Here is a 13,020-nt window from a genome sequence, read left to right as displayed (position 1 = left end):
TCCTGCACCCCCAATCCTTCATCCTCAGTCCCACCCCAGAGCCTGCACCCCCAGCTGGAGCCACACACCCCTCCCACACCCCAACCCCCAATTTCATGAGCATTCATGGCCCGCCATACAATTTCCATACCCAGATGTGGCCCTTGTGCCAGAAAGTTTGCCCACTTGATACAGTGTGATGTCTCAACCAATTGTAGCTGTTTTCAAGAGGATTGTGGTAGAGGAGTTGTCTTCTGAGACAGCTTAGTTCCAATGTGTTTGGGCTCTGTAGATAATCAGAGCCTTGAACTGGACCTAGGAGGGGAAAAGACTCCACTGGAATGTGGTGTGATGTGTTAGCACATGCCTGCTACTCCACCCAACCCCTCCCAAAACTGCTATTTTAAAAAGTGCTAAGAGACTTTATTTTAAAGTACACCTTTACCCCGACATAACATGAATTCGGATATAACGCGGTAAAGCAGTGCTCCAGGGAGGTGGGTCTGCGCACTCCGGTGGATCAAAGCAAGTTCGATATAACGCAGTAAGATTTTTTTTATTTTTTTTTTTTTTTGGCTCCCGAGGACAGCGTTATCTCAGGGTAGAGGTGTAATATGAAACAATCTTACTTAAACTGGCTCTAGAGGCAACTCCGAGGGAAAGGGTTAAACAATCCCAATCTTGTCAAAAGGGATTAGTGCCTTCTCTTAAGGGCTACCTTCTTGTAAAACATTCTCTGTCAGAGCTTGAGGTATCCACATGTCTGCCTTTCTGTTAGTGCTAAGATGTCTTGCCTGTCTGCCAAAACAGAGACAGTTTATCTGGACCTTTTGATGCCATATTGCCTTCTTCCTTCCCCGCACTTTTACTATATTAATGATGGTAATTCTGCCTTTATGTGCAAACAGCTTATTTCTCCTTCTGCTACTGTTCTACTTGAGCCAGAAATTCCCTCCCACACACTTCCTGTGGCTACACGTGACTGTTGTCCTCCCGTGTTGACTCTTCCAAGTGCATGTTTATAATCTGTTTGAGAGTCTTTAGCCAAATACATTAAAAGGCAGAGGACCCTGATAATTGTTAGCTCTGTTCTAGCATTGTGACTTCGCTGTTTCAAAACAAGGTATTCATTCTCTCTCTCTCTCTCTCAAACACACACACCATTTATCCCTAAACTATTTGATTGCATCTGTACAAGTACTTTGATTTCTATGTATAGCACTTTGAATATATTTTCCAAGCATTCTATGAGAGCTCTCCTTTTTGAGAATACTGATTGTGTTAAACACTGTACTCTCCTAAGAATGCAATTCTTCATAATGTCATACAATAACTATGTTAAATATTTTCCATAGGATGGTAGTGGCTTTTATAATGGGCGAGCACAGAACTGCATTTAATAAGTAACTTATTAGGTAGCTCAAGAATTAAATACTTCTGTTTACAGTGTGTTCTTTACTTTCTAATATTACATTGTACTTGAATTTCTTTTGTGCTAAATGTCCACTTCATTTTGCAAAGTGAGCTCAATTAACAATCTTAAGCTGCTGCATTTTAGAAAAAGACTTCAGTAACTTGATGTGCAAATAGAGATCTTATGTCACTGCTGGTGTCTGCAGAATTGTCTACTACCCTGTGAATCCAGCTGTTTGCTACCAAATGTCAGTGCCAGGGGGTCCTTGTCTTCATCAACTCAGGCAACATCTACACTATAAGGACTATAGAAGCACAGCTACGGCACCATAGCTGTGCCGCCATAACCCTGTAGCATAGACACACCCTACAGGGATGGAAGAGTTTTTTTCCATCACTGTAGGAACTCCAGCTCCCTGAGTGACAATCGCTAGGTCAACCAAACGCATTCTTACATTGACCTAGTTGTGTCTGCATTCGGGGTTAGGTTGGCGTAGCTACAGCGCTCACCCCTGAGCAATGGTAGCTATGTCGACCTACGTTTTAAGTGTAGACCAGGCTTCAGTCTCAGCTAGGGAAACAAAATTTCTATAGGCATATTAAATGTCCAGAATCGCTGAGAAAATTTTACCAATAGTGGTTTGGTCATAAAACTGTTACATCAAGGAAACTGCTCGTGTGTAAGTAGGAACATTCACGTGAGTAAGGAGTACTTGTGTCAGTAATGACTTGAAAGCTCTGTACTTCCTGAAGGACCTATTCAGTCAAGTGAGTAATTTTAAATATGGTGTCAAGTATCAGGGGGTAGCCGTGTTAGTCTGTATCCACAAAAACAACAAGGAGTCCAGTGGCACCTTAAAGACTAACCGATTTATTTGGACATAAGCTTTCGTGGATTAAAAACCCACTTCTTCAGATGCATGGAGTGAAAATTACAGGTGCAGGCATTATTATACTGACACATGAAGAGAAGGGAGTTACCTCATGCATCTGAAGAAGTGAGGTTTTTTTACCCACGAAAGCTTATGCCCAAATAAATCTGTTAGTCTTTAAGCTGCCACCAGATTCCTTTGTTTTAAATATAGTGAAAGTTGCCATTACTGTTTTGAATAAGAAGAATATTCCCAAATCAAGTTCTTACCAAATACTACAAGGTAAGTCAAACTTTGGCTCATAATGATTCCGTGAAGTGAAGAAGGATGGTCTACTGGAGGAGTCACTGGACTCAGATTTGGATTCAGTTCCCTTTTCTGCCACAGACTACCTGTGTGACCTAGGACAAATCATCTGATCTACCCTGTGCTCATGGGGTACTTGCTATCTCTCACACAAGTGTTTGTGGTGATGAAATCTATTAATGAATTAGGTGCTCAGATTCTATGGTGAAGGCTAGATAGATGACTTGACTGTGTTCACTTTCTTCTAAAATAGTAACATTAAATGTTACTATGACTCTTGTTAGTCATTATTTTAATAAAATAGACATCTGATTTTACAATTTATGAAACAGGGATACCAATGACTGCCTTGACCCCCATAGCTATTCATCATGACTTGATAATAAATTCTAAAGTTGAGACCTATTTTTATGGGAGCGGGGTATGTGTGTTATTATTTTTTTTTAATTTCTGCATATCACTGTACTTGCAAGGAAGAAGAGAAACTCTTACAACTTCTTGAGTACACATGGGTTTGAATACTTTTAATATATAGGGTCAGCTTGCTGTTTGTTTTTGCACTTCTGTATTCTTACCTGGCTACTAGCTGTCATAGCAGAGTCATTGTGCCCAGTTAATGGAAACTCTCTTGTACTCATTCTGGAGCTTAGATCATTTGCCTGATAGAATGGAGTGGCTCTATCTGAATAAATATATAGTTATCCAATGGACTTCTGTGGCATTAGGACAAACCTATAAAAAGAGGATCTCTAACAAAAGGGACACAACCATCTGGAAACCAATTTATTAAACAAGTTTAAAAGTACCTTCAATTATAACACCTGCTCTGAGTCCTCTCTGCCAATTTTTGTAGCTTTAGTCATATTATTTAAAAACAAACCAAAACCACCAAAACCCTCGAGTGTTTGCGTGGGAGACCTGTAGAAACAAGATAAATATCTACCCATTTAGACTCAATGCTGTGAAAAGCACTTGGTAAGCAGATTTGAACAAAAATTAAAAATCCTTTCGCTCATCCTCTTAATCCTTCGAAGTATTGTACCGAAGGTGGTTTAAAATGGGGTTTTATGCACTTTTTTTCAAAGTTGTTGATATCCCATTAGGTGAACCTCCCCACTGCAAGCAAACTTTGCACCTCAGCCAAATAACTGCTATTTGTAGATCTTAGGCTCTGAAATCTTTTGCAATTGAAATTCCCATCCTTCTGCAATACAAGATTTTTAGGCAATTAACTGATATTGAGCTAAATGACTTGTGGAGGTGCTTGCTTAGTGGGTGGCTGTTACATCACCAGCTAACTGTAGCATAATGTGGACAACTGGAGTTTTTTGATCCTTAAATCCTCTTTTTTTTTTTTTTTTTTTTTTTTAATGCTTTAAAGTATCGTAACGATCCTTTCAAACAATTACACCTTGCATACCCTTTGTAAACATATGGAGTAAATTTTGCCCAACAGTGACATACAGGTACCTCTGAGAGACACCAGCAGCTGTTTTACAGCATGAAGCAGCAGTATACAAGCGTGAACAAAAAAATATTGTTCAATTGAGACTGCAGGTTAAATTTGAGTCATAATGTGACTTGCGGTATTGCAGCTTGATGTGGACAGCTGGGTTAAGACCCTGACTTTACAAAAAAGTACAATGAGATTGTTAATAATCATGTTTGTTTAGGACCTTGGCTTAACATCTGATCTAAAAGACCGCTGTGATTTAAATCCCTCTTATTATTCTGACATATAATTAAATGTGGTGAGAATAACTTGGACATTTTTTTTTCTTCCTTTTAGGGTATGTGTACACTGCAATGCAAGCCCAGGGCTAGTGGGACTTGAGTCAGCCTATCCATGTTAGGGAACCCTGGACTTGACTGTCAACATTGACTGTATTTAAATCCTATGTTAAGATTTTTCTAACCCGTGCTTGAATTTAGGGCTCTGGCATCCCCACGGACTCTGGTCTACGCACTATAAAGTACCATTTCCCAGATATGCTATCCCTAGCGTCCACTTCCCAAATGTGGCCACTCTAGCCCTAGGACCGTGGTGCCTGCCCTTCAAACTTTCTGTAATTTGAGCAGCCTGCCAAACTCTTTGCAAACCCAGGAGGCTCTCTGATAGTATACTTGCAGATCTGTGATTAGAAGAGAATGGGTTAATGCTGACCTAAGCTGCTGCTATTCACCATGGGGGGGTGGCTTCCGTTTTCAATAGAGTGGATTGCAGGTTTTTGGGATAGAAGACTAAGCAAGTTGTCCCATGGAATTGTGGGATACATCCAGATGACTCATGGGGCACAAATTAAACGGGGCTGCGTCTACACTACAAAGTAATAAGGCTCAGACTCTGGATCCTGGCTGGGCTTGAGCTCGGACGCTCTAGCCCTGCAGGGTCCTGGGACCCTGGGTCCAAGTCCTGAGTTAGTGCAGTTGCAGTGTGGACGCAAGGGAGGGGTTAGGTTTGAGCCTGGGCTCAAACAGGGGCTTATGTTGCAGTGTAGACATACCATTAGAGGCCTTCATGCTGACTAAAATAATGTGTGGAAGCCAGATGTAAGCTAGAAACTACATTTTCTTGCTTTTTAAAGACACATAGGAGCTATTTCTGTTAACTGTCTGGGAGGCACTGTAAGAAATACTCTTAAAATGTTAAGTTGAAAATAACCTTGGAAAAGGAGGTCTGGGGCTTAAGATAGTTGTACACATTCACGAAGGTAACAGTCTTCCTTTCAACTTATTGCAGACTGTATGACTTGGTGCTGCTGCTGCTTCTGGCCATATCATCTACTCACTGCTGATGCTGTACTTGTCTACTAAGTCATTTCCTTTGACTTTTTTTCTTTAGCTGTGAGCCGGCTTCCTCCACTCACTTAGCTATGTGGTCTCTACCTTGAGCCCCACACTTTACTCCCCTTTCACCACTCTTCCTCTCTGTCTAATGCATTTTCCAATCCTAGAGTTTCCTTACATCAGTTTTCTCTGTTCCTGTGCTGCCAAGGGCCTTTTGAGAAAGAAACAGGGAGGGTACAGGCTCATTATTCTACAGTGGATTTGTTCTCTCCTTTTAATTCCAACTTGCATGCCAAACCTGTTCTTCTCTGTGATCTACTCCCATGCTTTCTACCCTTGTAGATTGTCCACCATCGCTCCCTGTGGGATCATGACTCTGACAATTCCCTCTCTCCAGAAGAAAAGAGTGGCATCAATCTCCTGGCCAGCCTCCCTTTAATATTCCCCATCTTCAAAACCGGTTCTGTTTCCCAAGGTTTATGTAAATCGTAAACGTGTGTGTAAACTATTCTATTCTCGTATTTCACTTGGGAAATTATTAATAACATAAAAATGATGGTTATAGCAAAATAGAACTGCTGTCTTTCCAGACTGTCCTGTTTTGCTTTTCTTATAGAAAGAAATTCAAGCCATGAGTCAATGCAATCATCCCAATATAGTGACCTATTACACGTCTTTTGTGGTTAAGGATGAACTCTGGCTGGTTATGAAGTTACTAAGTGGAGGTAAGTTCCTGATTTTTTTTTTTTTTTTTTTTGCTTGAGCTTGTTTAACTTCAAGATGATGTATGATGTCATTTGCATATGCACATTCTTTGTATTAATGCATACAGTCCAAATACCTCCTTTTGTGGGGAAGAAGTAGTAGAGGAACACACCGGCTCAATGGCATAACAGGGATGCTGCTTTTTTAATGTACATTATTCAGGCTATGTGAGTAAACATGCACTTTTGCCAGATCTAATCAGTTCTATTGTCATTTTTTGTTTTCTTGAGCATTACATTCATTTACTTATCTAAAATAAGAGTAAACAAACCACTGCAGGTCCTATTTCCCTCATCCTGTCCCTCACCAAGAGAAGAACCAATCCTATTTCATGCATATTAGGCCTGTAGCAAAAGTTGTCTGTTTTCTCCGCTGTCATTTTTTTTTTTTTTTTTTTTTTTTGACTGGATGTTTAAAAAGATTCCCACAGCTTGCATGATTATTGTGGACAATATGAAAACGTAATCATAGTCATCTCTGGGAGGGGAAAAGACAGAAAACTCCATGTGTTTGCAGTTGGGAAACCAAATTTTTCCTTGCTGGCAAATAACTTACTATATCATGTTGTGTTACTAAATGTAACACAAGATCTCCAAGATCTGTTCTGATGGCAGCAGTTGACTAGTGCACTTCTATGGTCAGAAAACAAATGTGGAAAATCTGCCTAAAATAACAGTTTGTTACTTGGGCTTCATTGAAATGCAGAAAACATTAAGCAATAATACGAAATATCTTTGTTGGCCAACAGTTAATGACTAGCTAGAGCAGGTGAGGACACAAAATGAAGCCAAATGATCATTAATACCCTAGCTAGTTACTGTCAGGAAATGCCTAGCTGAAAAGACAATGTCGCTATTGAAAACTGTTGACATTTAATTAAAAACAAAAGCTTTGTTTTGAAACGTGATACATCACAGTGCATGTTGCCGGGGACGCAGTGCTCTCCTTAGAATACTTTTCATTACTATGCACAGTTTTCATCTCCAGTCCTGCAACTGGATTTCTGTAGGCATGGGATTTGGCCCACATGGATCTGAGTGAAGAATTGGGACCTTGGATGGAAACTCTTGAGGGCAGAAAACATGGTCTAGTCTGTTTTGTAAAGTGTTTGTGTAAACTTTCAATGATATTGAAATGTATAACAACAATAGGGTAATAAACAAGTAACCAGAAAGTTGAATGTTAGCTTTTTTTAAACCGAATTATATATATATATTTTTTTTGAGCAATCTGTGCACTTTATTCAAACAACTGATAGTTGAGGGTCTCTGTGTGAGCATACAAAGGTTTTTTTTAAATTGGAGCAGAATAGCTTAATAGGAGTAAAGAAGTGTAAATATTAAGATGTAGGAACTAATAGAGATCAGAAAATCTGGTCTCTATCTCAGTAATCACTGTGGTAAGACTTCTCAAACAGGTTGTTTCTGACTTGTTTTCCCTCCCCTTCACTCTGCCCCCATGGAAATCCTCCTTTTCAATTTAGGTTCAATGCTGGATATAATAAAGTATATCATCAACAGAGGGGAACACAAGAATGGTGTCCTTGAAGAATCTATCATAGCAACAATTCTTAAAGAAGTTTTGGAAGGCTTAGATTATCTACACAGGAATGGGCAAATTCACAGGTAGGAGCATGTATACAGTGAATTGTGTTCTTAATTTGCATTAATAGTCTTCACTATGACTGACATTGGCCAATCCTAATAGGTTGGTTAATTGATGCTTTTCTCCAAGTATTAAAGGACTATGTTCAATAATTCTTGGTGGCAGATAGCACTGTTTAGGCAGCTGGTATACCTTGACTGGCTTATCATTGTTATCTTGTACTGTGTGTCTATATCCAACTGTTCTGTCTCCTCTTCTACATAAATAGCAAGCTCTTTGGGGCTTTGACCCTCTTTTTGTTATATTTGCATGGTGCATAGCACGATAGAGGCCTGATTTGGGCCCCGTAGTGAATATCTGTGCCTTCGTAGCTATGAATCAATACTTAGTTTTTGGTGTGTGTTTTCCTCTGACTTAGTGTAAACCTACTTTGAAGGACCCATGAACACCTTTGGACTTGTTTTAAAAACAAAACAAAATTGTATCTTAGTAAATGCCCACTTTTCATCTACTTTCCCCACTGACTCCTAAGGTATAGATCACATGTAATTTTATATTTCTTCTATTCACTCAGGCTACTCTATATGACTGCTATAGTGATATACTGTACCAGTTATTTCCATGACTTGGAGTTTTGGTGTCAGAAGCACTATATGTTGACCTCATGAGTATTGTTGGTTAAGACAAGGTTGGCTTTAAGGATGAGACTTTCAACAGTTTCTTTGCTTGATCCAGTAGTGTCTTTATTTTTTTAATTGTTTGCTTTCAAAAGGTGATTAAATTAATACTGTAAACAAATGCCCTAAAACGGTACAGCACAGGCCCAATGCAATATTAGTTTGTTGCACTTACGTAGCATGTTTCATCTTCAAACTGCTTTTTACAGATAAGCCCCCTCTTGTCAAATTAAGACATATTTTTCCTCACCTAGAACCCATGTTTCTAGAATTCCAATCTAGACCTTCAAAGGATGTGCCACAAACCTTAATTTGTTGCCCATGCTAACAGAGGAAGAGGCATTACAGTCTAATGCTCACCATGTCCTCTGGATTAGGAAGAGATTTTTCTCAGCTCTTTTTGTAATGGTGCATAAGAAGCTTGAGAAGAGCTATTTGTTTGAGTCTCATTACAAAACGGAGTTGAGAAATAATTCTCTTAAATCATACAGCAGCAGCATGGAAGCATTGTTTACAGTAGAATCTTTTACATTCTTCTTGCCCAAATGGGTTGTCACTGATTTTCCCTAGTAGACACTAAATTAAACAACTGGAGTTGCTGCTTCCAAAATGGCTAGAGTATTTTTGTTTTTCCCTTCACCACCACTTGCTTCCCTATTAAAATATATCAGTGAGTGAAGAGTTAGTCAATGACAGCAAATGCTAATTCTTTTCAGTAGATCCTAGGAAGATGGACTACTCAAATTCTTAATTTTTTTTACTGTATGGTTATTGAAAGGAACATGTATTCTGTGCAGTTTAAATGGGTATAAATCTGTCATTTAAAAAATGCCCAATCCTATGAAGACTTATGCTCATGCTTTTGTTTTTAATTTTAAGCGAATAGTGCCACTAGATGTGTGAATAAACGCACTGAATTCAACATGAAGTATGAGAAGATGTCTTTGTAGGACTGAGTTATTGATCTAGTCTGACCTCCTGTATATCACAGGCCACCAACACCAGCTACATTAACCCCAATAACCAAAATGAGACCAAAGTATTACAACCCATCTAAGTACCTTTATAAACCACCTATGCAGCACGTTAGTCAGGTGTAAATTTACAGTAAACTATTTAATCTCTTCCCATAAATTTGGCTAGAGCATTTTACAGAAGATTAAAGAAATCAGTTTTATTTCTTTAAATTATTGGTGTAATTAGGGCAGTTCCTCACTGTAGAATTTTGAAAAGTTTCATTGGATTGTTAGGATGGAGACATCTAGGGCCAACCTCTGCAGTGCTGTTAAGGTGCAGTTTCCTTGAGGTCATTGGACTTGTGTCCATTTACATCGAAGCTGAATTTGGGCTCTTAGTTTCCATTCAAAATGGATTTGGCTTGTGTTCTTAGTGGTAAGACACAATTTCCTAGCTGCAAGGGAACAGCTTACCCAGGGGAGGTGGTGGATTTGCTGTCACTTGGAGTATTTAAGACTAGATTTCTTTCTAAAAATATGATTTAATCCAGTTTCTGGGGGAAACTCTACGGACTGTGCAGGGGGGTTGGGCTGGATTGCCTCCTTAGTCTCTTCTGGCTTTGGAATGTGTGAATCCGCCTATCCCCTTCCTTCATGGGCCCTGGGGAGAATAGAATTGCCTACCTTGCCTCAAACTCGTAATTATTGCAGTTCTGCATTAAGATAATGACTCGTGCTCCAGCCAGCTGCCTGCATGAGTCAGGAAGGAATTTTTTTCCTGATGCACAACTAGCTAGATGTGTTCTGGGTTTTTTTTCTGCCGTCCTCTGAAGCATCGGAGATTGGCCCCAGCTGGAGATGGGGTGGACTGGTGCTTGAGGTTGTACAGAGCAGTCTTCTCTTAGATGAATGGCTGGTGTGTCTTTCTCTCATGGTCAGGGTTAAACTGATCTCCAGAGTTGGGATTGGGAAGGAATTTTCCCTCAAGTCAAATTGGCAGGAACTTTGGAGGTTTTTTGCCTTCTGCTGCAGCATGGGCTTGCCTGCTAGCATCATTTGGGTCTCTCTCACCTAATCACTTCTCTGTTGTTGCTCTCCTGTTCTCTGCCTGTGGCATGCAACAGTTTAATCTCATGAGGACTGAAATGCTTTGGTCTAAAGTCACTGGGCTCAATATGGGGGTATTTGAGTGGAATTTTATGTCTCATACACTGGACATAGACCTAAATGGGTCCTTCTGGCATTAGACTGTGAAAGAATGCAAGCTCAGTTTTGCATGTCTATTTGCTTTTATGTAAGCTAACAAAATTGTGTCTCTCCATTCGCCCCCCCCCCTTTTTTATTTTAAACGTCAGTGGAGCATGTTTGCTAACTAGTTTCAGATCAGATAATCAACATGTTTTGAGTGGTTGAACCTTTTACTAATTTTACATTTTTCTTATGAAGCTTTCTGTACAATAGTTATAATCACACATTATGAAATTTAATCAGAAAGTTAACTCTCTTCTTGTGCATTATAGGGATTTGAAAGCTGGCAATATCCTTTTGGGTGAAGATGGCTCAGTACAAATAGCAGGTAATGATGATGACTGAGGCCTCACAGTTAGTCAAGGGGAAATGGAAATGAAGCTAAGTGATACCTTTTGAGACCCCCCCCCCCCGGAAATGCTGTAGTATCTCTTGGGCTACCAACTTCATAATGTGGGGGGGTCAGCTGAAAAATGTGGTGCAATAGCCCAGTTTGAGACTACATGATCTCCAAAGCAACAATAAAGCATCTGAGCAGCATATATCATAGTTGCCTTACAAGCCATACCAACAGTGTCCAAAAACCTATTTTATTTCCCCCCAGCATCTTGTAACTATCCACATGCATGGGAGAATTTGTTACCCAGACTCAGCAATTCATGTTGATGTCCTCTGCATTATGTCATGAACTGTATTTCTGTAAATTAGTCTAATACATCATGGTGACTTTAAAGTCTACACTAAAATACAATGGAGATGTTTATACAGTGACCTTGGCCTCAAGACTCTTCTTGAAGATGTGTGGAGGGATGTTTAAGAGAAAATGCCTCCCTTTCCACTTTTAGCATCTCATTGTTTCATGATGGACACTCCAATAATCTCTAAGGCCTCTTAAAGATCAGGTTATAAAACATGGTGGTCGTCTTAGTGGTAGTCTATCAACCAAATAAGTTAATTCTCATGATTGCTAGCCACTAGGCTGCATAAGTTTAGAAGAAGCTTTGAACATATTATGGGTTGTCCACATGACTTTTTGCATGTTTTTTTGTTCGTTTGATTATTATTATTATTATTTTTTTTTAAATAGAAGTCTACAAGGGCATTGAAATAACACTGAACAGAGCAGAAGCTATTAGTAGATTAGATATCAAGAGCAAGTCACTAATCAGAAAAAGGTTAAGTTTTCAGTTTGTGAGCACAAATCTCCTTTGAATTAAATAGAAATAACGTGGAGGTTTGACCCCCCCCCCCAAAAAAAACCCCTAATATTAAAAGTAATGGGATATTAAGTCTTCTGTGGCTTTTTCTATTAATGTTAAATTGAAATCAAAGAAAATAATAGGGCAGACTTATAGCTGTACCTGAAATCACATGGCTTCAAGTGTAGGACATATCAGGCAATTGCTGAGAAACTGTGACTTTTCTAAAACACTAGTTCAAGTATTTGAGATCCACTCGTTTTTATAAAGGAATTACTCCAAACTCCATCCACGTGATTGCATTAGATTTTTTTTTTTTTGAAAAAGTGGTCTCAATTGATTTTGTTAACTTTTGGCTACTCTGATTATACTTTTGATCCTACGAAGGTCATGCAGTCCCTCTCATGAGTAATACTGTGTTTCTTGCCAGGATTACCATATGTCTCTTTGGACAGTACATTGCTTCTTCTTGCTCTTGTTAAAATCCCTGTGATCAGTTCTATCCCTTCCTGTCCTTGGCATTACTCTCAGTGAGTAAGTCCCTTTACTGTGCTGCAAAGTCCTGCAGTACATCCAGAATTAAGGAAACTCCATGACCGTGTGGACATCTGGCATGTATCCTGTGGCATGTGGTTTTTATGGCACACTTTCTAGCTAGAAGGCTATTCCACATCTTCACTGGGGAGAATAATTGAATCTGAACTCTCTTTGTGAGTCCTTGCTGGTTTGGGCAGTTCCTATAATGTGATTTGTTGTAAATCCAGCAATAAATGAAAGTAGATATGCAAGATGAAAACATTTAAGAGGTTGAGAGTCATCAATTTTGATTTTTTTACAATTTATTTAAAAAAAAAAATCTTATTCTATTTTTTTTCAACTTTGTAGGTGCTCTGTATTTTCAGTTTGTATGTATTTTGTTTTCTTTTAAAGTCCTAAAAGGACACAATCAAAAATCGCATTTCATTGAACACTTTTTATGCCTCCCTTTGTTAACAATTACACCTCTGATTACTATAATTAAAGGATTCATTCCAGGCCACAGTATTGGTGGCTTTGCATAATAAAGTTCAATTCAAAATGAGAAATATACAAAGACAAAATGGTTTATTGTTTAATGTTAAATTTTGTAAAGAATAACAAGGAGTCTGGTGGCACCTTAAAGACTAACACATTTATTTGGGCATAAGCTTTCGTGGGTAAAAACCTCACTTCT

The 13,020-nt window shown here is 39.0% G+C and overlaps 1 protein-coding gene across 1 annotated transcript in view; it reads left to right on the top strand.

The window, feature by feature from the left end:
* The window catches only part of STK39 (serine/threonine kinase 39), a 163,237-nt gene that overhangs the window by 42,258 nt on the left and 107,959 nt on the right, over positions 1–13,020 (top strand). The window contains exons 3-5 of the mRNA XM_024200630.1: positions 5,974–6,082; positions 7,606–7,747; positions 10,881–10,936. Of these exons, the coding sequence (XP_024056398.1) occupies positions 5,974–6,082; positions 7,606–7,747; positions 10,881–10,936 (307 nt within the window). The remainder of the gene's footprint in view (positions 1–5,973; positions 6,083–7,605; positions 7,748–10,880; positions 10,937–13,020) is intronic.

Source organism: Terrapene carolina, unplaced genomic scaffold, assembly GCF_002925995.2.
Source record: "Terrapene carolina triunguis isolate 2854851 unplaced genomic scaffold, T_m_triunguis-2.0 Scaffold62, whole genome shotgun sequence".
In the NCBI taxonomy this organism is placed as follows: domain Eukaryota; kingdom Metazoa; phylum Chordata; order Testudines; family Emydidae; genus Terrapene; species Terrapene triunguis.
Note: the sequence above shows the minus strand (reverse complement) of the source record. Positions and strands in the feature narration are given on the sequence as shown.